The sequence below is a fragment of the Chaetura pelagica genome, unplaced genomic scaffold (assembly GCF_000747805.2).
Source record: "Chaetura pelagica isolate M959 unplaced genomic scaffold, ChaPel_1.0 scaffold10, whole genome shotgun sequence".
Taxonomy (NCBI): domain Eukaryota; kingdom Metazoa; phylum Chordata; class Aves; order Apodiformes; family Apodidae; genus Chaetura; species Chaetura pelagica.
Window position 1 is genome coordinate 8,974,958 of NW_009952263.1, and position 26,445 is coordinate 9,001,402.

General features: G+C 39.0%; 1 protein-coding gene across 2 annotated transcripts; it reads left to right on the plus strand.

Moving 5' to 3' along the window:
* Window positions 1–26,445, plus strand: SCRN1 (secernin 1). Of its 2 annotated transcripts, XM_010007543.1 has the most exons (8): window positions 1–162; window positions 10,878–11,059; window positions 16,700–16,902; window positions 19,895–20,089; window positions 21,600–21,765; window positions 23,654–23,834; window positions 25,685–25,844; window positions 26,132–26,445. In XM_010007543.1, the coding sequence occupies exons 1-7, from the start codon at window positions 4–6 to the stop codon at window positions 25,841–25,843; spliced, it is 1,245 nt and encodes a 414-aa protein (XP_010005845.1). In that variant the 5' UTR covers window positions 1–3; the 3' UTR covers window position 25,844; window positions 26,132–26,445. The 2 variants fall into 2 exon arrangements, with proteins under 2 accessions (XP_010005845.1, XP_010005846.1); XM_010007544.1 differs by having other exon boundaries at window positions 25,685–26,439.

Genomic DNA, 26,445 nt, shown 5'->3' on the forward strand with positions numbered 1-26,445 from the left:
AGGATGGCTGCAGCTCCCCCAAGTTACTGTTTTGTAGCCTTTCCCCCATGTTCTAGAGATGGGCTGGTGGTGTTTGGAAAGAACTCTGCACGGCCTAGGGATGAGGTACAGGAGGTGGTCTACTTTGCAGCTGCAGATCATGATCAGGGAAGCAAAGTTGAGGTAAGGGTGAATTCCTACGTTCAAACTGTGAGAAATAACTATTATTGGAATAAATTAATGCTGTCCTGTTTTCTTGTCAGATTGTGGGATCCTTGTTTTCTTCAAACCTTACTTGAGGTAGAGAGGAGACAAGATTTTGTTTAAGTCCTGGAAGCGAAACTGGGAGTGTAACTTTTTTGTTTCTCCAGCAGACAGGCTGAACTATTCACATCTCAGATTCCTGCATGATGCAGCCTATCGCTTGCCCTTGCCTTTTAAGGGAAAATTATCCTGGTTAACTGGAACTGGAAGCAAATTTACAAAGTTTGTCACTTGCCGTATGGATTGTTCTAATTGGTTGCTGCTTTTTGACATTTGTAATGGGGCCTGACTACTCCAGGTGTGTTGCAAAACAAGTGGCCAGAAATCCCTGTCTCAAAGAATTTGGGCTCTAATAAGGGAATGTGAGGTGAAAAAAACAAGAACATAAACTTTGTGAGCCAAACATAACTCTTGTACATACAATTGACTTTTATGACATGTTTTGCAGCAGAGGCACCTGCATCTTGGTCGATTTTCAGTGGTGTGGCTTCTCTCTGAATCCAGTTTGGATGTGAAATCCTGAAGTTGGACACTGATGTAATGCATGCAGGTTAAAAGGGGCCTTGCTGGAAGTAATTTTAATTATAATCTGTTACTGCAGTCTCACTATAATGACAGGAGAAATGAAAAGTTAAGTAGATCTGGAAGGGTGAAGGAAGGGGACACATGAAAAAAAGACAACAAGAAGAAGGGAAAGTAATGCAGTAAAGGAGGAATGAAGAGACTAAGGCAGCTGAAGGAAACACAAGGGGTTAGTGGGAGTAGCCATTTTATCAGAGGACACAGAGCCTGATCTTCACTGTCTCTGTGGCTGTGTGGAATGCTGAAAACACAAGGTATTCTGCACCAGGCTGGTGCCTCTCATTCCTACAGGTCCTTTATTAGTATAATTGTTGCTTTCCCAGAAGAGATCCTAAGGCCAGTGGCAGTTTTAATTCTGTCAAGTGGGACAACTTTCAAATTTCAGAGGCTTTGGTGCTGTTGGTTTTGACAGTTAATTTTCCATTGATTCCTGTTGCTACCAGCATCTAGTATAGCTCATGCATTATTAAATGGTTTAATCTTGAATATAAAGAAATACCCTCCCCTGTCCAAAAGTAAATTGCTGTTAATTGTAGTGCTATATTGGTAGCAATGTTGTAGACCTGTACTACTGTACAGAATACAAGCATAATAATAAAAAAACTTCAGAGACTATTTTTTTTTTAAGGTTCTGTTCATAGAACTAGAAATGAAAAAAAAAAAAAAAAAGTGCCATTATTGTGGAAGAACTTCCAAAAGCTGCTCTGAAGTGTTTGTATCCTTAAAGGAGAATTATTTGTAAGAGCTCAATATTGAGTACTTGATTCTTGTGGTCTCTTTGCCCTGTATCTTACTCTTTGATGAAATTGTCATAATTTGTTGAAGGGTGTAATTAATCTATTGCAATCCTTCTCCCACCCAGAGTCCAGTGATAAACTGGACTCTTTCGCCAGTCTGTTTTGAAGTGGGGAGTACAATCCCTTTGCCTAGCATACTGCAGTTTGTACATGTATATACTGCAGCCCTTCCCCTTAAGTGTTGCATTTATATTATTTTTTCTTAAATGAAGGTAGTTTGTTCTGATGTGGTGAAAATGCACTTTTAGACAAGCATCTGGAGTACACTAATATCTTTTTTTAAAGTAGGGGCTAAAGCCCTAATTAGATGGCTGCTTTGGCTTCTGCTAGTCTATGCTGCTGCATAAATAAATCTTCATTTGCTAGCTTCAGGTTTTGCAAGTACAACGTTGCACAGAAACATGCAGCTTTCAGTTTTTTACCAAAATCCTTCCTCGTTACTCCCAGCACAGAATGGAAACATCTGAAGTCACTCTGGGAGGAGTGCAAACAATTGCTTCTCAGTGCATCTTTGTCACACTCAGCACTAAGTATTGGTTTTATATATATATATAATTGTTTTATTGAATTTAAACTGTCTAGTGCCTTTGCACAATCCTTTAACTGCCCTCCTTTGAACAAACCTAAGCGTAGAATTAGTTGATAATTTTTCCTTTTAAAGTTCAAGATTTTTTTTCCACCTTTAGAGAGAGAGTTTATTCAATCAAATAAGTTAGCAATTGTCAGTGCTGTAGAGTAGTTCTTTAGAAATAATCCTTCTTACTACGTTTTCTTTTAAAACTGTCAACTTAAAAGTTTTGTTGTGTTGTTTTTTTAAAGGATCTCCCCTTTGGTGTAGGGATTGTGAAAGACTGAATCAATGAAAGCTCTATAATTAATATTTTTGGCTGTTAGATTTGCTTCTAGATTTTACTGTTTTATGAATTTAAGAACACTAGTCATTGAGAATATCTCAATTTCAAACATGCTAACTCTTTGCGATAGTAAACAGAAGGAAGATCTTCAGATTTTGCTGATGAGCTGAAATGTATGTATTTCTCCTATTGTAGGGATGTGTCTCAGACTATTCTTGCCTTAGGTCAAATGCATACCTGTAGGCAGAGCTTGTGCAGAGCCTCTTAGTTCCATGTGTAGTGTTACTGGTACTTCTAGAAGTAAAGAAAAGCTTTAAGGAAAGGCTTGAATTCAACTGTGTCATGTTTTTCAAGTAGCAGGTATGCAACTCTATATCCACCTTTTAAGCAAACTTAATCACTTGTCAGAGGTAATTAGCTAATAGGGGGAGTGGAGACATGTCAGTACTTCTAGATGTAGTCTTTGACATACTCAGAATTATTACTTCATTCTTTAAAGCCTCTGAAAACTGCCAACAGTTAAATTATCATTGATGTGTTGTTTTTTTTGCTGCAGTTTTCTTTCCTTTGCACTTTATAAAACTGACTGAGCAGGTCTGAAAAAATTAAATGTATATTATTTTGCAAACAGAAAAAGGTGCTTGACCAAATTTATGCTACTGGTTTTTCTAAGTAAGTAATCCTCTGTGCCTCTGACTAAATTTTCCCTTTCATCCATCCTAGCGTAGTGGGGATTTTTGTTGGGTTTTTTTTGTTGGTGTATTTTTTGATTTTTCAAAGGAACAACTTTTCTTTCCATTCCATGTTGTACGTTTGCATTAGTTTCTTACGTTAGATACATGGTCCTTTACCTTAACTGAGAAATGATGGTGTAGTTGCTTTTCATTATATGCTATTTTCTGCAGGTAATGTGTGTATAAAATTTTAATTACTTCTCCGTGACTGTCACTCACATTCAGAACTTCTTCTGAGAACTTGGATCTTGTTTTATAAGACCCTCTCAGACGTCTGTATCCTGTTTATATTCTGTGCTGCTTATGTTTGCAAATGTGATAATGCACGTGTAATAAAAAATGGCACAGTGGCTCAGCTAGGTTGTTGCCATAAAGGAACCAGGCAGATCCTGCTACATAGCTGTCAGCTATTGTGTGGCAGGGCATTAAACGGGAGTATTCAGTGAATACTGCAAGCCATTTCAAGCTTGATCTTTGTGGCTCAATCTGCCAGACAAGTAACCCTGCAGCTAACTCATCAACATAATTCCTTCCCTCCATGTCAGCAGGTTCCCAAGACCCTGAACAATGGGGCTTTTCATAAAGGCCTGTTTTGTGTTTGTGTGAGACAACTTTCTCAAAAGTTTGTTTTTGTCTTGCATTGTAGTTTTTCTGTGGCAGATGCTGATCAGCCTTCTTCCTTGTTGTACTGGTCAGTCTAGTAAACTTGTGCGTGCAGGTGAAATACTGCTTCTTAAGCATAAGTAGTATTCTTTTTTTTGGATTTGTCTACTAAAAGTAAGTGTGATCTTAAATCCACATCTGGGGAAAAAGAATTTTTCATGTGTTAGTGAGAATTCAGTTTGTATGAGTTTTAAGATGCAAGCCTCCCTTGTCTTACTTTTAAGGTAGATTTTACTGATTAGATATTTCTTGTTCTCTAGCAACCTGTGGTTTTCTTTAGCCTGAAGAAGTCTTGGGTGTATGACTTCCATAGCTGAATTTTCCATGGGGATTGTTTTTTCTTTTAGATCAGCATCACTTTCTTCTAATTTGACCTTTTATCCATGATTTGAAAATAGTTGTGTTTGCTTGCTTCAGTATAGGGCTGTGAAAGCTCTTTTATCTTAATAGTGTGCAACTTCTTATGAAGGAGTGAAAGGGGGAAGGTAGAAAGGATGGTCTCCAGCAAGGTCAATCAAATAGTGGAATATGTAGTTTTTTCTAATATGTTGGCATTAAACACTCCGTTGGTCTTAAACTTCAGCAGTCTGTGAGGTAGGAGCAGTTTTGTGTTCTCTAAAACTTCATGGCATAGATATGTCTTAGTTGTTAACTTATTTTCTCTTTTAAATAGTGTTGTTGTTTTTCTGTTGTGTTGGGGTTTTTTGTTTGTTTAAAGGATACCATCCTACCTCCTGTTGCTGTTTTATGAGAAGCAGTGTGGTTTTTTGCCGCACATTGGTCTGAGCACTGCAGTCATAAAAACTCACCTAAAGCCAACGGAGAGGTCTCTGGTGTTGCAAGACAGATATAAAGCTTGGAAAGTAGACTTTGACTGTATTAAAGTTGGCTTTGTATTTGCTGGACGTATCTTAATTCTGATGTTTGTAATGTAATCACCAGGCATTGTGGCAGCACTGCAGTTTAGTTCTGGTGTACTTGATTCCCTTTTATTCCAGCTCTTGCGGGTTATCTGTTGTATATGTGGGGGTGAGATGTTCAGAATCTGGTAACAGTACCCAGGCAGCATCTGAATCTACTGAGAATTTGCTCTTTGGGAACCCTCCAGGTTAGACTGACAGTGCTACGCTTACAGTCATGTTGCTGCAGCTGTGAACTTGAACCTGGGCACCCCCACTGTGATACCTCCATGGGTAAGTGTTGACAGGCAGGAAACCTCAGTGAAACACAGTGGTATTTTGTGCTCATGGTGATACTTTTTGTTTACTCTACATAGATGGTTGTAGATGGTTTAAAGAGGTGTTTTGTGCTCATGGTGATACTTTTTGTTTACATAGATGGTTGTAGATGGTTTAAAGAGGTTGTAATCTACAGGCTTAAAATTCAGACATAGTTTAGGAAGCTGTTTTTTCTCACTTCCCAGCTGAGACCAAATATCTGGCTTATAGCATGATATGTGCAGTCAGGCTGCTTACCTTTAGCTAACCTTTAGACTTCACACAGAGATGGAAGAGATGCACTATGCAGGCAGACAGCAACTGAAAAAAGAGAAAGTGGTTGTTACCTTTAGCAGAGTCTGTTGCTTGGCTGATGTGAGCTTTTTCTCAGCTTTGCTCCATTGCAGGCCACTGGCATTTAAACTAGTGTGTTTGACTTTGCTTTATAGCACCATGCATGAGCCAGCAGCAGTTCAGAGGTAGAAACCATAATCTCTTTTAAAATTTCTCAGAACCTCTGTTTTTACTCTAGGAGTGTTGCTTTTTTGGTGCCTTCTACTACCAAAACAAAACTGGTTGGCTTGATCTATTTTTTTATTAATCTTTTTAATGTTTTGGGGTTTGTTTTGTTTCTATTTGAATTTGGAACTGAGAGTAAGAGGAGGGAGAGCACTGGAATTGTGTAGTGGAAAAAGCTGCCAACTATCCTGTCTTGATCCAAACTGTTTGCTTGTGGCAAAACACATGTGTGAGCAGACATTTCAAAGTGGTCAAGCAAATAAATCAGACCTAGAATATCTGAGAGTTCCAGTGATATTTCTGTGATGATCTTTTTGTGCCTTCTTTGAAGTCTGCTTTTTATTGTTTAGAAATAAAAATTTATAAGCTTAATCCCCATTTCAGTTTCACTTTTTCTCAGCACCTGCTACCATCTAGCACTGCTAAATTTTTAACTTGAAAAACAAGAGGTGATTTCTTGATTGCTAAATCTGGCCTTGGATGTCTTGCACTTTGTGGTATTTTATTTGTTTAAAGATTTTTGTATTTTATTTTGTTGAACACATTTCCATACTGTGGCTCATATGCCCAGAGGCTCCTTGGTGGCTTGATAAAAGTAGGTTAGAGTAGGGCAGAGAGTGTGTAGTTCTGCTTTTTGACAGGGGAGCCGTTCAGTTCCTTCTAGCTTCTCTGATTATTTTCTAGAATAAAATCTGCCATCCCTGGGCTTCAAGGTAAATGACACTGCTAGAGATCAGAGGCATAGAGATTAAAGTTGTGTGGTTATTGATTGCAGTGAAGAGGAACAGCTAAGAACAAGACACAAATACAGAAGCTTATGTAAAGTGCAATGCACTAGGGTCTTCATAAAAAGGGGAAAACTGTTCTTAAGATTAAGAAGTAAGAGGCACTCTACTATAGCAGAAATTGTTATTTTGTATTTGTACATTGAGTAAATGCTGCTGTTGTTTGTATTTGGCTACAATATGAGGACACAAGTACTAGTACAGCATGCTTTTTAAAAGGCTAGCCACCTGAGCATTGGTCCTGCCACTGGACACACTTCTGTTCACCATTTTGGTTTGTCTATGTGACTGCTAGAACTAGGGCTGACTACTTGAGATGTTTGCAGGATACATTTATCCTGGTGTACAGCTATCTCCTCCACTGTGCCACAACAGTTTTGCTGCTAATAGTGGGTGTCATGGGAGTGCTTAATGGGTATCATGAAGACCTCCCGGTGTCTCCCAGTATGGATTTAGTTGTCTTGGTTTAGTGGTTAGAAGGAACCAAAACACAGAGGACAGAATTGCTCTGTATTACCCCCCTCCACTCTCCCGTGGGAAGATAAAAGGGCACTAAGGAAGAGAGACTTACAGGCTGGAAATAAAAACCGGAATAGGTTTACTGGAACAAGGAAAGGGCAGTAACACATGGGATAAGGAGCAGATATATACAATTATAGGCAGATATATACAAAAGTCAATCTTGGTGATCACAGAGGTAGGTCCCCTGTAGCAGGGCCAGCTTGGGAGAGGGTCTGTGGCTCTTTACAGCACCTGATGTATTTGGATTTTGCTAAGCATGTGGCAAGCTCCTGGCTTTTATAGAGTATGGCAAGAAATGAGAGGGAATACTGACGTATGTTCCATCCCTTTCGGATCCTTCAGAGTGCTGAAGACCCTTGCTCTAGGTCCTTGTATTGGTACCAAAAACTAGCCTGGCCCACATAAAAAATAACATTAGTGTGTAAACATAAGCAGTGGTAACTTAACCTGCTGCTTAGTGCATAAGCAAGCTGTGGTAACAGCATCATCTAGCCACATCTTCTGTATGCTACTGTATGCATATTTCTCTTTTCAGAGAACAGTTATTCCAAATCTTTTGAGCTCTATTGCCTTTGTTCCTGTAAATAAACAGCAAAAGAATTACCTGTACAACACACTTTATCAGGCACATCCACAGGAGATGATATTGAGGGGCTTTCTTGGGCAGTCACGTTCTAGCATTCCTGTCCTGCACTTTACCACAATGGGAGAGCCCAGGTAGCTCATGTCACCTGCAGAATTACCTCTCTAGACAGTTTCCACTGAGACTGTCAGTCTCAGTGTCTTGATGGCTGTGGAGGCAGAAAGCTGAGACCGCCTTATCACATTTTGCCATCCGTCTTATGGAACGGGTTAAAAGCAGCCGTGGTGCAACTTCTCAAGTTCCTGCAATAGTTACAGATATTTTGCCTGTTTTCAAATATGTGCTATGGTACAGCAGTGCTTGTAGTGCTTAAGCAAAGAGTTAATGCCAAGTTAAAGCCTGAATCTGATGAGGGGGTGATGTGGGGGAATCTCTTCCGTAATCTAGAATCTTATGGCCCTTCTTCAAAGATAATTTCTTTCTAAAGCATTCCCTGACTATTGCCTTTGTTATTTAGGGCCGAAGCCTATGTGATTTCATTGATATTTAATAATGACATGACTGATGGTGCTAGGAATCAGGCTTCTGCAGACTGCATACAGTAGAAGCTGCACAATAGTTTCTTTTAATTAATGAAAGAAATCTCTTGTGCTTATGACTGTTGGGTCTGTTTTTGGAGTACCTCCAACATATCCTCATGCCCTAGCTAGGGTAGGAGGTACTTGTGCCTTGTGATATACTTAGAACTGCCTTGATAAGATTATTTTCTTGATACCATAAGTGAAATAAAAGAAACATCATTAATTTCTAGCCTGTTCATTTCTCTTTAAAGTTGTTGGCTGCATCTCTTGTATGCAAAGTCTCTCTTCTTTCCTTTTTATATTTCCCAATGGGAATTCACTGTCACAGGGCACGATGCCAGTTACGCTGCTTTCAGAGCTGGAGTTGTAGCAAATCAATGGAGCCTGACACCACTCACTTTCAGCCCTTGCCACCAAATGTATCAGTATTCTTCTGGTTTTAGCATTCATACTCAAAGAAAAATGTTAGTGTTAGGAAATGCTAGGGCTGGATGCTTCAGGAATTTTAAAGAGAGGTTGCTATCAAGCAGAATCACAGCAGTACCTTATGTCTTTTTGGTTTGTCATTGCCTAGTTTGGCACAGCTCTCTGTAGAACAAGCTGCTATGCTGTTGTGCTGGAGTGATTTGCCAGATAAGTGAGGTGCAGGAGAAGGGACAGGGAGGTTGTGGTTTGGGCTTGCTTTTGAAATCTTGTCGTCATCTGAGCTGCTGTTTCTAGAGATCCAGTGGCCAGTGAAGTTTTTTGGTGTATGGTGTTGTCTTTCCCCCGCCATTTCCTTCCAGGTCTGAAATGCTATAAGCATATATTCCAGTTTCTGTGGAATAAGTAGCAATGGTTTGCTGCACTGAAAATAAAGTAGCTTCCTTTAGTTGACCTGCCTTTACAATTGGCATGTCGTAGGTAAAGGTGGATAGCACACTTCCTCTGTTCCCTGCATGAAGGTATTGTTTTCTTTGGAAAAGAATTTTTTGATGTTATTTTAAGGGGTTGAGGGTGAGGGATGGAGTTACGAAGAGTGAGGGTTTTAAGTTTAGAATTAATAATCTATTGTCACACATAGACTCTAGTTTTTTGACAAGTTCATTCTTATTATTAACAAATATGAACCAAACGCCTGCCTTAATACATCTCAGTCCTATTAGGTGCCTACTTTTCTGTTTACCAGAGTAAATGTTCCTAATGGGAAGGGAAAATCTCACAAAAGATTTTTTGTAATCATCACTAACCATGGCAAAGGATTATTGAACAAGAATCAAGTCTACAGTAGTCTTACAAGGCCATGTAATCTACTATCAGATTTGAACGGTTTTCTGTTATTTAAATCTTCTAAGGCAATGTATAAAATAAGGCTTGAACATTATTTAGGTACATGACTTATTATATGGAAGCTGAAAATAACAACATGAAAATATGGTCCACGTTTGCTTGCCATTGGCTTGGAGGAAGTGGAGAAGCAGTATAGAAGGCAATAGCTGTATTCTGTTGGTTTAGCTGTCTCAGTGGCCCTCCAGAGTGCCTGGCCAATTGCCCTTGTTACAGACGGAAACGTCTTTCTAAATGGGACAGACACGCACCTTTGGATGTTTTCTGGCTCCTGATTACATAGTTACAAAGCAAGGACACGTTTTTTCCTCTTTCCCCTTTCGCAAATGCTGGCATTGACAATAACATCTTTATAATGAATTGCAGGTTTGGAAATCCTTTGTTTTGGAATGAGGCCCCAAGTAATAAGCATTTGGTAGAAGGGACAGCCCAAATACATTTTGCAGAGAAAAGACATTCAGCATTTATTAGAATATAACTTTTCTGAATGTTTTCATCATTTTTCCTTCTAGAAGATCAAAGCTTCAGTGTAAGCAAACTTGTATAATAGATCTGTTCATCCAGAGAATTCTATAGCAAGTGAGGGTTTATGGAGTACAAAGTCTCCTCCACACTGTGTATGTGTTTGCTTTCTCTTAAGTAGAGAAGGTTCATGTCCTGGATGACTCTGCAGGATGGCTCCAACCTGCTGACCACCTAGGAGATGTAGGGAGCCAAGACTTGTGCTATGCAGGCATTTGTGTCTCCCTGGCTGTAGAGCTGTCTCCTGAAAGGTTCAGTTTCTTCAAAAGAAAACTCTGTGGAGTTGGTCACTGAAGAACTTAATGTGACCTCAACAGTAAAATGTAAAGGCCATTCCTTTGGCTTGTACTTTGGCCAGTCATCTAGTGATGGATCAAGCTCTCTTCTATGTTGTTTTGGAAAATGATGCTTGCTTTTACGTCCTAGAGCAAGAGAAAAGTAAACAGACTTGAAAGATAATGAATTATTTCTTTTTTTCCTTGAAGTTTCATGTTTTCTCTGCAGCATTCCTGTTTTTTTGACTTGTCAGGATACATCCACAGATCTGTGATTACAGTAGACCATTTAAATTAGCAGAAGCAAAAACAATGCATGTGTTGTATTTCCTGTGACTGTTTATGAAGGCATTCCATTGCATCTTTTCAAGTCTTGATTTTTTTTTCTTTTTTTCTTTTTTTCTTGTTCTACCAGCAGTGTCAGTCTGGGGCAGCTGCAGGGGAGGCAGCAAGGGAGAGGGGGAAGCTTTCCTGACATTTGCAATAAAAGGATGTGAAGGTCCAAACATGGGAGTTAAAAGTTGTTTAAAAAAAATTCACCACTCATACTCAAGAAGTGGGCTTTTAATGATGTGTGTCCCGTCCCTGCATTAAAGTCTTGTGTTGTTTCAGGCACAGAATTAAATAAAACGCTTGCAGTTCTTCTGCTTTTTCTCTTCCTGGTCTCTCTGCAGTGCACATATATTGAGATTGAGCAGGTTCCGAAAACTCATGCTGTTGTGCTGAGCAGGCCCTCCTGGCTTTGGGGGGCAGAGATGGGAGCTAACGAGCATGGAGTCTGTGTAGCTAATGAAGCCATTGTGACCAGAGAACCAGCTTCTGAAGCTGAAGCCTTGCTTGGAATGGATCTTGTCAGGTGGGTGGCTTGCTGAGCTGTGACCAGCTTTTGAAACACCAAAGGTTTAGATGATGATGATACTGGGTACCAGCTTTTTGGTGTTGACATTTTGTAAATTTTGAAACGGTATCAGCAGGAGACCTCTCTAGGCAGAGCTAACGCTTCAAACATTTGTATTCTGAGTTTGGCTACGAAACATGTACCAGTTACATGTACTTTCACTAAAACTATCTTGTCTGCCTGCCCTAGAGTCCAGCAGTGGCTATTCTGATAAGAGAAATTATTGTTAGTAAGGAACTGCTAACTAATTTGTAATATCAGATTCCTGATGTGCCCTTCATTCTCTCCTCTTTACACCAGCCTACTTTGACCTAAAAAGCTTATCCTGGGCTTATAGCCAACTGTAGGCATAAACAAACTACTATACCTCACTTCAGCCCATGAATTCCAATGCAAACCATTGCCTTTTTTTAAATGCTGGCAAACAAACTTCTATAAGTCTGTTCATTGAAGGCTTGTGCTGCAATTTGAGTCTCAGCCTGCATGCTTATCTTGTAGTAAAGAGAATTGAAAGGAGAGCTGAGTGGAGGAAAAAAGCTGAAAATGAAAGAGCAAGAGAAAATGGTGCAAAATTATTACATTAAGAAAGGGAGCAACTGAACTCAATTTAGTTAAAGATGGAACAGGACAACAACTGGTTATTTAAGCAAATCAATGTTAGATGCAGTGATCTTGCTGGAATTTGTTGTGGGATACTTAATGAGCAGACTGAACAAATTTCAGGCGAATTCTTGTTTTTCCTGAGAGTGAGTGGAAGATGAGAGAGGCTCTGGATGACTGGAAATGGTTAAATGTTATGGCTGTACTTAATAGAGTTTAAAAGAGTTGTGGTTATAAACCAGCTTAATCTCAGTTTCTGAAGGGGAAAAAACCCACTTAAAAATCAAGGAAGTGATAAATGTGCAATAATGGGTGTTAGTCAAGAAAAATCCTGTCAAACCATTTTACTTTACTCCTATAAGGAGTTAACAGTTTTTATGGATAGAGGATAGGAAATAGATACCTTGACTTTTCAGACAGCATTAATACTTTAGAAGGTATTCTCATGAGCAAGCTGGGAAGCATGAGTTAGAAGAAATTGTTGTTAGGTGTATCACTGCCTGCAACTGTAATTGCAGATGTTCTTTGACTGCAATGAAGTTTCTGCAGAAATACAGTATCCAGTTCCAGCTACCAGAAATCAACAGGAATATGAGCCAGTTGGAGAGAATGAGTTGGAACTGGGACATAGAATCAGAGATCTATAGAACCTCACCAGTGAGAAAATCATGAGGGATTTTTGGTTATGCCTCTTTGGTGTTCTGTATGACTGAAGAAATCTGTGGAGAATCTGTACCTAGGAGGACTAGGGTGTTTAACTGTATCAAGGGAGATGAAATAGATGGGGTTACTCTTTTAAGAAAATGTAGGATAAGCTTTTGTCAAGAAGAGGGATGTATTAGGTGACTTTCCAAGATCCACCTTTGTTTCTTACCTCCTACTGCCATCCCTTGAAACTTAAACAAACTATTGTTTTGGATGCAGAATTTTGCTTATTTTGGTCACAGTTACTGCAGTCTCAAATACTGATTTACCCACACTAGCAAATCAGAAGATATCAGAGTAAGGAGACATTGGTCATAAACTATTAGTGATCATCAGCTGATATTACCCTCCCTCTCTCTTATCTGCAGAATAAAATTGTCCCTAGCTTGGAGGCAGAGAGTGCTTCAGGCAAGGAGAACTGGAGATGCAGACTACCATCTGTCTCTTGTTCAAGTCAAAGTGATTCTTTCTATTACTGTGAAGGCTTGGCCAGTTGCTTTAAGCTTATCTGTTTTGGATCACCTCATAGAACAGAGAGCCAGGCATAAAGTACAGAATCACTCATACAGGCTGCAGTGAAGCACCTTGCACCAGGTCTGCTTCTTCTTACTCATCTGCAGAACAGACTAATTCTGTGGCTCAGGATGTATTGGAATAAAAATAAACTTCAGGAATTTTAATCCTAATCAAGAAATGTACCTCTCTGTTGGCCAAACTTTTCTCACGCCTGTGTATATGTTGAACTTTTGCATCTGTGTCTTAGCTGAAGGATGAAGACTCACGCTATGTGTGTGCATGTAGGACTAGCTGCTTGCAAAATAAACTAAAAACTTTATACGCTGGAATATGTTATTCAGAGCAGGTGTAAGAGTTGTCTACCCAGGAATGTAATCCAGAAAGTACAAACAAATTCTAATTGAATGCACAGGCTCCCCTAAGAGTTAGCTTCTACATTCTCCTCAAGTGATTATTCTTTTCTTATATTCTTCCTCTCTCTTTGAACTCCTCTTGAATTGTCACTTAGTTAGAATTTAAAATCCAGCCAACATGGGCAAAAGCTGTATGTGGGTTTTGTGAGAGCACATGGTGTTAAACAAGCCAGAGACATCTTTCAGTGCAGTCATGTAATTCTAAAGCCAGAACATTTTGTTGTTGAACCAGGAAATTGAAAATTCATTCTGCACCCTCACAGACAAAGCATTTTTTTCAATGAAGACCATGACAGACATTAGTAAAGGTGTATTTCACAAAGTTCCTAGCTTGTTTAGTAACAAGCTGCTGGCTAAATGACTGATAACAGTGTTTTATCTAGTATCCTGCTGTATCTGAGGGTTAAGACAGAAATCTGCAATTTTTTAGCTTGATAGTTTATCACAGCATGTCAGAGCTATGAATTATTATTTTTCTGATTGACTTGAGAGGTATAACTTGGTCCTACTCCATGCATACTCATCCCTGTCCCAGTTTATCTGTATGGAGAGCATGAATCTAGTCAAGACAGAAAAATTGAGAGAAAACAAATTCCTAAGAAACGCTTCTGTACTAGGCATTTATTCAAAAGCTGGTCTTTGAAAGCTGCACAAGTATTTCTGCATTGGTTAGCTTATCAGGATTTTCTTCAGATACACTTCTTAGTGTAGCTGCAGTTGTTTGAATTTTTTTGAGGCACAGTTACTCTAGAAAGCACCTGATTACTTAAGGCAGTACATTAATATGAAGAGACAGTGTACTGTTTTGCTCATGCTGATACAGTTAGAACAGGGGAACATTATCATACACAAGGTATATATGAAGAAACCTGTAAAATACGCCCTTATTTTTGCATTGTTCTCTTAACTTTTAATCCTTACATGTTTGTATAATTTCTTGGTTCTTTTAACGACTGGTGCAATCACTTTTTCAGAGCCACACAGAGACGTGCCAATCTTGGCAGAGACTCAAGAATGCTCTTCAAAATTGTATTGATGTGTTTATCAATTTCTTCCTTAGAAATATCAAAACTAAATAAAGTAGAATGTCATCATTGTATACATTAGTTACTTCATTTGGAAAGTCTGCATCTGGAACTGATATGTGAAGTTGAAAAGCTTAAGATGATGTTGTTTTGACAAGGTTATAATATGCTGTGAAAGCTCATTGGAGGTACTGAAGCAGTGGATTGTACTAAGTCACTGAAATTCTCTTAATGAATAATTCAGGCTGTCATCTAGGGCTGAAATTACTTAAAACTTCTCTTCCAGCTGCCCTTGAAGGGTACTCTGAAATGTATTAGTGGGAGGGTTATGCTGCAGTATCCCAGGACATTGATGTCATGATATTTGTCAAGACCTACAATTCTGTGGAAATGAGCTGTGTGGTGGTTGCCTAGGGTGGTGCTTTTCCTTTTCTTGTTTTTTTTCTGCCCCTTGTGACTGACAGAAGCAATTGAACAAAAGCAGAGCCTAGACCTTTGTTAAAAGGAAGTAAATGTAGCATTGGAGGCATTTGCAGAACAATGATCTAAAAAATATTTCTTCAGCCTGAATCTCTGCTGTAGTTTTGACAGAGAAAACTAAATTATAGCCATCTCAGAAGGAAAATTTCAGGGAGACATTATTGAAGATTTTAGTGTGATATTATGTATCTTAGCAGGCTTTGAACTAATTATACACTAATGGTCATAAAGTGAGGAGAAGGGAGTGGATAATCATCAAATCTAGTGACTCTCTGGTCTATGAAGTAGTACTCAGACTGTTCATTTGCCTGTAGCAGTGACAGCTTTTGGGGTTGTTCTAAGGGAATACATGAGACATACTTTTGGATTAGCTTTTGGGTGATGTCTTGGGTAAGTGCCAAGACTGGCCTCTCTGTATTGCTTTGAAAAAGTGATTACAGCAACGATGAAAATAATGAAGGAATAAAATAAATGCTTAGGGACTGAAAAAGGAGACAACAATGCAAAACAAGTTTCAGCTAATAAGAGAAAAAACACAAGAGAAAAAGACTATAAAGGCTAAGTAAGAAGATGATGGGGAGAAATTGTAACTGAGTTAGGGTCTAAAACTCTAGTTGTCTCTCCTGTGTCACTAAGTGAAATCATAGAATCGTAGAATCATTTTGGTTGGAAATAGCTTTAAGATCATCAAGTCCAACCTTTAACCCTACTCTGCCATGTTCACCCCTAAGCTGTATCCCCAAGCACCACATCTATATGCCTGTTAAACACATCCAGGGATGGTTACTCAGCGACCTCCCTGGACAGCACGTTCCAATGCATGACAACCCTTTCAGAGAATTTTTTTTTCCTAATGTCCAGCCTAAACCTCCCCTGGTGTAGCTTTAGGCCATTCCCTCTTGCCCTATCACTATTCACTTGTGAGAAGAGACCAGCCCCTGCCTCTCTGCAACATCCTTTCAGGTAGTTGTAGAGGGTGATAAAGTCTTCCCTCAGCCTTCTCTTCTTCAGACTAAACAGCTCCAGTTCCGTCTGCCATTCCTCATAAGACTTGTTCTCTAGACCTTTCACCAGCCTAGTTGCTCTTCTCTGCACCAGCTTTGTGAAACAAATTCTTGTGCCTCAGTTTACCTTTCACTAAAAGATCCTTACTTTGCTCGGACTTTCTTTTAAAATCATGGGGTTTTAGGCATATGGTTACTCTTAGTTCAGACAAAAGCTGTATCTGATGTTTAATTGGTAAACATTTTTTGAGGAAAGTCTTTGCAGGAGCACTGAAGCATGACTGTGCACAAATGCTTGTCTCCAGTGTGCAGTATGCATCAAAGGATAACCTAACTTCCATGGCCAATTAAATATGGGAGCACTGGGAAAGAAGGTTGTAGAGAGATTGTAATACTGAATATGCCTTCCCTGTTTTGATTTCTGGTAATATTAATTTGCAGTTTCCCACTCTTCTGTACATAAAAGTAAACTTGCATACAGCTGTTACTTTAAAAAGACCTTTGCAAATTGTCCTTCAAATTAATTTTGCCTGAGGGGGGAATAAATAGAGCAGTGCATATTTACAGTGCAGTTGAGGCCATTGGTTGGTAATTAGACTCTTTAAAAAAGAAACTCCAGCTGTAATAGGTTTGAGAATAAAGAATGAATGTAGAAAATAAAGACTTGAAACAAATTAAATAATTTCTTCTCCTGTAATTCTAGTAACTCGTTAAAGCAAGAATTCTTACTCTAAGTGTATCTGACAATTTGTTATTTTTAAAACCAGATCAGTGCTGATGTTTAAAATAAATAACTTTATGGAGACTTCACTGTTACGAGTCTGTCTAAATCTCTGTTTTACCCTTTCCTTGTAGGCTTGGCCTAGAAAGAGGTGCAACAGCTAAAGAAGCATTGAATGTAATAGTTGCTCTGTTGGAGGAGCATGGTCAAGGTGGAAATTATTATGAAGATGGGAGTTCATGCCATACTTTCCAAAGTGCATTTTTGATTGTGGACAGAAATGAAGCCTGGGTACTGGAGACTTCTGGAAAGTACTGGGCAGCAGAAAAAATCACAGGTCAGTTTATCACTCACAACAAACCTCTCATTATAAATAGTTGTAGGGAATTGTCTTGGAAGAATTGGTCGTAAAGTTACTGAGTTTAAATAAGTGGCTAATTTATGAAAGTGTTTGATTAAATAATTGATTTTAACCTTCTATACTTGTACTACTCTATATTTTTAAATGTTGATTTGCATTGGTTGATGTAATTTAGTGTTTTCTGTGAAGCTGGAGATTGTTACCTGTATACATAAGCTATGTAATAATTATCATGCTTTAATTTTTACCTTCAGTGAGTGTTGTGTTTCCCAGATTTATTTACTATTTGGAATGGGAAAACTGTTTTTTTGATGGAGTCAGTGCCCAAATTGTTACTTAAAAATCTAAAAATATTAAGAGGGAAGGGTAAACATTGATAGTTTTGAGGAAATGGCTTGTATGAGGTGGTAAATAGAATAGGCTGCTGCTGGTTGCTTTACAGAAATACAGTCCACTCGTATCCAGATTTCTTATCTGATGCTGCAAAACAATAGTTTTCTGTTCTTTAAACTTGTAGGTGGTTTCTTTTTCTGTATGTGTGAAGCCAGAGCTGCCAAACTAACTTCTAGATTTCACTAGCTTGGTAGCTGAACCTACTTAAAACTTTGCAGGCAAATATGTGCTGTCTTAATATAATACAATTATCTAAGGCATGTATTTCATTTATTCTCAGCTGTTTTTATTTTTAAAGGGATTTTTATTTTCATAAGTGTAGAGCTTTTAAAAACTTAGATTTGAATGAGTTAAAAGTTCAAATGAGAGGATTTTTATCACCCACACTTTGAGCTATGACAGATCCATTGAATTATCTTAGTTTCCCCGTGGCTGAAAGGTAGAAGATAGAAGATATGAGGAGAGGAGAGCTTTAACTTTGTTGAAAATACCAAAGAAAAGAAATAGCACCAGGCTGTGCAACACTGTGTGATGGCCTATTGTCAGATTATGCCATCAAGTATGAAGCATCTTACAATGGTGTTTCCCCAATCAAAGCTTGTATTTTAGGAATACCTGCAAGATGGAGGAAGTCTTCTAGCACAAACACATACCAAAAATAGACTGATAATTCTGTCCTGATTAAAAATCTAAATTCTGGGAAGCAGCTGGCTCCTGAGGTTCCTAGGATTATGCAGTAACAGCCTGCCCAACCTGCCTTCTTTTGACCTCCTAGGCTGATCTTGGAAGAACAGTGGTTTTTACTCAGCCTTTATAACTGCGTCAGCAATACACAACCTTCATGACCTTCTTCCCAGCAAATGAAGTACTGCCTTCATCTGCTGCTTGCAGCTTTTTGAAATGATGCTGCAGCTCTAATTTTTACTAGTGCATTTCTCTTCAGGAGGGCCCTGTGAGCTGCAGAGACAGTAGTTCCCATCTCTGCAGCCTACCAAGGCTGCCAGGAGGAAAGCCTGCTGGCTTTGTAAGAACGCTGTACTTCGTTCTTTGCTCAGGGGGTTCTTTTTTTCAACTATAACCGTGCCACTTAAGCTTTCAAATGAATGAATAAATGCTGCTAAAACAGGGAAAATGTGTCATTGCTCAGTGTGAAGGCTTTTTTTTTCCCTGATTTTGTCCTTAGAGTTGTTCTGTTTCTAATACTACCGCTGCAGTTCTGTAATCTCATGGCGATTGTTTATCAAGCAACTCTTTGGCAGTATTTTAGAAATAAACACTTTAAAATCCTTCCTATTACTGTTCTTCAGTCTGAGTGGAAACATTTGTGTGCTTGATAAATTTTCATTTTTTAAGGGTGATCAAAACCATGAAATACTGTTTTATATGGGTTGCTAAATGTAATATTTAAAGCGCTCTTAAGGGGTGGCTTGGCTAGCTTGATGCGAACACAAATCATAGAATCATAGAATCTTAGGGGCTGGAAGGGACCTCGAGAGATCATCTAGTCCAACCCCCGTTTGGGGAAATATTTCTATCACTCAAGTAAAAAAAATTCCCTGAAAGGTACACTGTTTGAAAGTATGAATCGGAAAGAAGTCACCTAGTCAGTACTGAATTACAGTGACTTTTTTGCAGACTGATGCACAGAACTTCCTACTATAAGTTGTTACTCGCTTAAATTCCATGTGTGAGGCATTACAAAAGCTTACTTTTGTGGAAAGCATTATCAGTAACTTCCACAAACACTGCTTTTGGTTTCTGATTAAGAAAAAGTGACAAGTTCCAGAACTTGTTTTTATTTTAGTTTACAGTTTTACTTTGTCAGCTCTCTCCCTGGTTTCCAACACTTCTGCTTTGTTCTCTGAGGAGTATCTGCAGCAGCCACTGTTAGTCATGCTGTATATACTGGGATATAAGCACTGCGGTATTTTTGAGAAAAGCAAATTAAAAAACCCTTTAGTATTCTTTGAAGGTTGCTTATACTTTCTCTTTAGTTCATGCCATTTTAAAATTTAAGATTAAAAATGAAATTTAATGTAAGCTGATTTTGCTGCTTACAATAAAATGATTTTTCAGCTGGGCAGCTTAAAGAAATTGGTAAGCTTTTAAAAAAAAATCCCAATTTTTCAGCTTTTAGGAGCAAAGAATGGTCATTAAACTAAATGCAGATTTGTCGAAACACATTTTGAAATCAAGTCAGACCTCAAGGTTTTTGGCAGTGGAATACGCCACTGGAGAAAAGATTAGGTAGGTGCCTTGGGTATTTGGAAAGGACTGTTACTTTATGGTCAGAATGTGAGTTGCAGAGTGTGAAACTGGTGTTCTGACTAAATAGCACTATTAGTCACAAGGCAGTGTAAATACCTAAGTAGGGCACAGAAGATTGAGCTTTGCAACCTGCAGTGACTGGTGATTCTCTGTGTCTGTAGTTAGGCAGTCGTGCCAAATCCTTGTGCCATCCTGCAATGCCATCCTAACCAGTGGTTTGTTTCCTAATTGAAATGACATTGTCCTTCCGGATTCTCCCAGAAAAACTGTATTAATTCTTTCTTACAATATGGGGCTTTTTCTACAGAGGGGGTGAAATGCATTTGCAATCAACTTTCCTTAACTACAAAAATTGATGCTGAGCATCCTGAACTAAGGAATTATGTGAGAAGTCAAGGCTGGTGGAATGGAGACTCAGACTTCAATTTTTCTGAAGTGTTCTCTCTTGCTGATGACCATTTAGCCTGTTGTTCTGGCAAGGAGAGCCTAGAAAAGCAAGGTGGTAAGTGTTGAACCATTTTTGTGTGTTGTGTGTGCAGTGGGGTTTTTAGTCACTACTGCCTCCTTTTGGGTATTCTGTCCAAAACTACATGTCACTGAGGAAAATACCTCTATATGTAAACCATGTGGAAAGGAAGACCAGAACTGAAGACTTCTTAAACTTGCAACACTTTAGGATTGAGCCCTTGACGCCCCCCTCAAGCTTAATGTTTTAAAATGGGATTGCAATTATAAAATAACTTCTTCACTGTTGTTCTCATGTGCATTATGTGCCACTTTGGTGTAATTGTAGTGGCCCTACATAATACTAAAATTATAGTGTAAAAAAAACAAATAGACCTCACGTATTTGAGCTTAATGGATTCTACATTTTGGGAAGTTTACATAGGCTTTTGGGGAAGGAATTAGGAACAGACAGTGAGACAGCTGCCTCCCGTCAAATGAAGGGTTTATTTCCAGACCCAAATTTATGAGTGACTTAGGTTCACTGCAGCTGGCGAAAAAAGCTCTGAAATGACCAGCCTGCAGCAGGGCATGGCTGACATATGTCTGCTCTTTCATGTGTGAAAAATGGTACCAATTACATTTTTATAAAAAGCCCTTTACTTCAGATGTGAATTTACTAGATTGTTAGCATTTTCACATGTTGGCAAATGTCAAGAAGAGTGTAGAGGTGAAATATTTATTGCAGTGCAGAGTGTCTGCTAAGGCTGTAGAATTAGATGGAGTGTGGTTTGTGTCTGAGAGGCAGACAGAGTGATTCTGGAGGATCACAGGTGAAAGGTCTTTGTAGACCTCCGTTACAGTACTAAAAAGCCTCGGGCTTTTATGCCAGTCTCCTGGCATATTGAGGCACCTGTGCATGGAAGAGTGAATCAGTGCAGGGTTTGGGAAGTTACTGGGAAAGAAGCCTCACCTGCCAAAGGGGTTATGCAAGAAACTATGGAGATGCCCTGAAGAGAAAGTGGTGATAAGACAGATGCAGGAAGTAGAATGAGAACAGGAGATTCTTGTCAATAGTGGTTTGGAGTAACATCTCGATGTCTAGATCTGCTTCTGTAACACCCTGTGAATGGGAGTTTCAAAATTTTCACTGAGAGTTAATGGAGATAGATGGCAAGTAGGAGATCAGGTGACCCCAGTCTGTCTGGGCTTGGGTAGAGGTAGCTGCTTAGAGGAAAATGGTTTTATGTGAGTGGTCTGTTCATAGCAATTGCTAAAGCACTATTGCAGATATGATGGCCTTCTTCCTGAAAAATGCCTTTTAAATGACTTTTCTCCCTACCTAGCAATTGTAATGGCTAATTAATGCTTCTTACTGTTCTCTTTTGTTAGCTAGGTAAGTTCATTCTGAGTTTACATTGTTTAAATAGGAACTATTAACTGGGATTTGTGACATGCCTGTGTTCAGTGTCACTAGACATATTAGGCCAAAGCCCATTCATGCTAAAATCCTTACCTGGGTTGCAAGCCACTGAACACTTTAAATTTTTTTCCTCCCCTTCATATAGGTGATGTTTCTGCACAAGCTATGATTGATGTCCTGCGTGACAAGGATAGTGGTGTCTGTGTGGACTCTGAATCTTTCCTTACCACAGCCAGCATAGTGTCTGTTCTGCCTCAAGACCCTAGTTTTCCCTGTATTCATTACTTCACTGGCACACCAGACCCTTCAAGGTAAGCCACAGCACCGGGAGTTCCCTGAGTGCAGAGCAAATGATGGGTTGAAAGATATTAAACAAATTCTGCTACCTGAATCGGAACATTTCCAACCAGAAATGCAGTCAGTAGTTGTTGGTGTGCAGTCTGACTGTCCTGAACTGCAACTTGCTGCAATTCTAAATGGGCACCATGGGGCTGAAAGGCCAAATATGGAACTTAGCCTAAATTCAGAGCTTGTAGATTACGTGCAGTTTAGGGGGGACCCAGGAGCTACTGCTCCAGCATAGTTGCTTTCCAGTGGGCTCTTGTTGAGGTTATGGACCTCGTATTATAGTCACTCATCTTGAACAGGTGGGTGCAAAACTGAAACGAAGTGCCTAAATAGCAGAGAGGGGGTGTATACTATAGATAGCCTTGTATGACATCAAAATATTAACAGAGCAAAACATCTGCAACTCGTAGGTGTTCCAAGTGTGTTTTTTATTGGAGGGACAATTTCCAATTGGTTTAAGTGATACCTTCTGTAGTTGAAAGCAACAGAGGAGATAAGTGAACTCATGGGCCAGATCATCAAAGAACTAATGAATTATCTTGTGTTTTAAACAGAATCCACCTGGGATTCACAGAAATTAAACTAAACCACTTGCAGTTATTCAGGAGATCTGCCACTTGCATTGAGGTAAAGAGATTATGGGGAGAAGAAAATGGCACCCTTGAATTTCTGACAATCATCATTGTAAGATGAGTGGTAGTAAGCATTAGGTTTTGCTGAGGGCTAGAGAAGTTGTCCATGCCAAAGGGACTTTGCATCCAACTTGCATTATGCAACTCAGACCTTCAGGATTAATTAAGTAGAAAGTTTGGGCTTGCTTACCAAAACTTCTACTTAACTTGATGTAAATCTTTTGAGATGAAAAGAAGCAAAATCTTCAGATTGTTATGGTGGTATTTCTATCCTTTTCAAAGATGGAAAGTCTAGCTGTAAAGAGGCCTTTCTTGCTGTATTTTACACTCATGCATTAAAACCCCATGATTTTAAGTGCAGCAAGTTGAGTCACAAACTCTTAGTATGTGTGACAGTGATGGAAAGGGTAGCAGCAATGAACCTGCTGAGTGTGTGCAGGCTGTGGTTATTATTCATGTTTTGCATAAGTCATGCACTTCTGTCAGCTTCTTTACTGCAGAACACAGGCTGCTGTTTTGTTGTGTATCTAAAAGGAAGGAAGGCAGTTTCTCCATGCACTTGCCAATGCCTACTCTCAGATTATCCGGAATTAAGATCCTGCATTGCTGGGGTTTTGTTGTGTGTCCCTTTCTCACTGGAGTTTAGATCCAAACTCAGCGTTGAATTTGTTTGAGAAGTGTCACAATATCGGTAGCTGTGTCTCCCCTCTCAACATAAATTTCTAAAGTGCTGCTGGTTATATGCTGAATCCTCTGATCCTGAGTGAGGCATGTAATTTTCCCTGCTCCAGGGAAAGTATGTGTTTGTGATTTTGATGAAAATGAAATCTGGGAGGAGGAGGAGAGATGGCAGTGTGAACAGAGGAGAAAAACTGAACACTATTATGTTACGCTGAATGCTGGGATTTGTTAAAAACTTGGAGAGGAAAATACAATGCTGCTTTTCTAAAGAAGTGGCAGAACTGGCTGAGGGAGACCGAAGAAGCCTATAGGTAAAAAGGACTAAAAGTTTTACAGTAACTGGGAAACACAATTCTTGTAAAGCACATGGATTTATTTTGCTTGTGACCAGTACCAGCTCTAACCTAGTTCATGCCTAGTGTAGATGAATTACCTGTGCTGTTCTGTATCTGTTGTTTTAAAATAGTCTGGTGAGCATTTCATTAAAATACATAACACCTCTCTTATTACTGCAAGCAGTAATTCTCATTTCTTCCAGGTCCATATTTAAACCCTTTATTTTTGTTGATGATGTAAAATTAGTACCAAAAGTACAGTCTCCTTCTTTTGGCAATGATGATCCTGCTAAAAAGATACCTCGATTCCAGGAGAAACCTGATCGCAGGCATGAATTATACAAGGCACATGAATGGGCCCGATCTCTCCTGGAGAATGATCAGGTAAGAGCTGTGGGACCTGGAATTCCAGAAGTAAATGTAGGTTCCTAGTTCCATAATTTAAAGTCACTCACCGGAAAACATTCTCTGAATATTCTTAGAATCTTTGCAAGTTTAGCTTGAATAATGATGCCCTCTGAAGGACAAACTATTCTGCATAGTTGCTTTTTGTTATCCTGACTGTTGCTCTGCTCCCATTACTTTTGCAAAGTGGAAAGTCAAACTGACAAGCTGATTAGCTTATTTAATCCCCATTGTATATGTAGTTTTTAATTATTGAACACTGGATACTAGTGCAACATGGCATCAGAATTACATGGTCGGATGATGGCAGGAATGTACTAATGTAAAATATATGCTGAATTAAGAACTACATAGTTTGAGGGCTTTTTCCTTGAAAGAATAATTTGTACTTGACAGTTTAATGTATTTCTGTTAATTTGTGAAAATTAACTGAAAATGCCATGCCAGAAGAAAGGACACTTTCCAGTGCTATGGAGGTACCTGAGGGCTGAAAACTTTCCAGTGTAAATACCTAAAGCGTTGAAGATCTCTTATGGGAATAAAGGCTTTTCCAACTGATCGAGATACAACTTTTGCTGTCATAGTGCAAGTAGTTCAATAGCTGGCTGTAAGGAAGTAAAATAGAGGAAGAGATCATCAGGGCATGCCCATCATGCTGGTATTGGTATTTCAAGCAATTTGTGAAAGACCCACAGTCATGTTGAACTTCCACAGAGGACTTTTCTGCTGCTTCCCTCTGTGCATATTTGGGTAGGTCAGAGTCTTGCTAAGATCATAACAGCATTCAGACTTAACCATTAGTGAATAACGAAACCATAGTAACCCTTGCTGAGTACTTTTTTAAACACAAGTTTTGGCTAGATGCCATTTTTAATCCCTTGGAATGGTTTAATTTATAACCTATGGCCTCTGTGGTAACATGGACTTGATGTTTCCACAGCATGATGTGAGATGCTGATTTAGGGAGGACCTAGAGGAGGTACATTAGCATCTTGTGAACTCTTCCCTATTAAAGTCCCATGGTGTGACACCAAAAGTTGTGGTAGAAAAGGAAATGTAGCTTTTAGTCAGGCTTCATGCTATAGAAACTGCCCACTTGAGACCCTGAATGTTAGCTTAGGTGTTCTGCTCTTTCCGGGTTTTATACCAGCATTTGTGCAGAAAGCTCAGAACCCTCACTCATTCTGAATGCCTTTTTCCCTGGAATTAAATTGTGAAAGCTGCAAGCAATTTAAAAAAAAAAGAAAAAAAAGAAGGCATTTCTTCATTAAAAAAAACCAAAACACAAGACTTTAAATAACATCTGGACAAAACCAAATGAGTGAATTACCTGCCCAGAATCATGAAGAGAAGGCAGAAAGACATAAAGTTTTCCATGGGATCTGGAGTCTCAATGCTGTTACCTTACACATCACTTCAGATCTAATCATCATCTTGCAGGTGATGATCTGAGAGGTACATATGTATATACTGTATTCTCTACAATCCCTGGGGCTTCTATTCTGCTTGCAGGTTTACAGGTTTAGAAAGTTGCTTTACCTCTTTATCATGTGTACAACATCATACCCTTTTCCTGTATCCATCTGTCACTCCATCTTCCCTCTCTGTTTTAAACTTAGCAGCTCCTTCTTGGTTGTTGTTCTTCATGCATAAAGTGTCCGACATTGTTCCTTTTAGTGTTTGACCATCCAAAATACTATTAGCAGAAATAGTTTGTACTTCAAAGGGCTGTCTCATTTTTAAAAATACTCCATAAAAGAAGAGAACACTAAAATGTTTTAACAAGCCTGTTTGCTGGTTAATTGAGTCTGGTTGTTTCATGCCTTTAGGATAAAGGCCAGAAACTGATGAGGATTATGTTAGACCTTGAAAAACAAGGTTTAGAAGCAATGGAAGATCTCCTTAGTCGTACAGAGGTTCTGGATCCTGCAGAAGTAGTGGATCTTTTCTATGACTGTGTTGACACAGAACTAAAGTTCTTCAAATAAAGTAAGCAAACACTTACATTCTTTAGATACTGAGTTTTTGGTACGAGGTATCAGTGAATGTGAAATGTCAGATCCACTTCTGATCCTCTTCCTTCTCATTTACACTAAGCTAATGATGTCCAGAATTGGGTCCAAAGCCACCTTCCTACTTCAGTACATCTGCTCGGGTTGTCTCCAAAATCCCTTTTCCCTATGCTACATTGCAGGGCTTCTTTTTTTTTTTTATTTTATTTTTTTAATTTCATTCTTGTTTGGAATGGATTTTAAATTAATTTTGTCTCATTTCAGCTACGGTGGCTATTGTTAGCCTTTTCACTGGAAGACTACAAAGTTCTTCAAGCCTTGAAAGAAAGTCTTCACACTTGTGAATTTGCAGGAAAAACATTTCTAGAGGAAAAAAATGTTACTTGCTAGCTGTATACCCAGTTAACAAACTGCTTTCCTGTGTCCAATCTTGTGGTGTTCCTGTTTGTGTATGTATATAGTGAAAGGAGAAAGTCACTGACTGGTCCAATTACTGTGTGCATGCTGGCTAATTTAGTACAGAATGTTTAAATATGTATGTTGGGCATCCAATTAAAGCAAAGATTAACTTCATCAGG

Bases quoted from the DNA above. Each gene is read 5' to 3' on its own strand.
- SCRN1 (XM_010007543.1), top strand. From the start codon at position 4: ATGGCTGCAGCTCCCCCAAGTTACTGTTTTGTAGCCTTTCCCCCATGT. The intron at 21,766-23,653 runs GTAAGCCACAGC...CATTTCTTCCAG, and splicing joins GGCACACCAGACCCTTCAAG to GTCCATATTTAAACCCTTTA. The intron at 23,835-25,684 runs GTAAGAGCTGTG...TCATGCCTTTAG, and splicing joins CTCTCCTGGAGAATGATCAG to GATAAAGGCCAGAAACTGAT.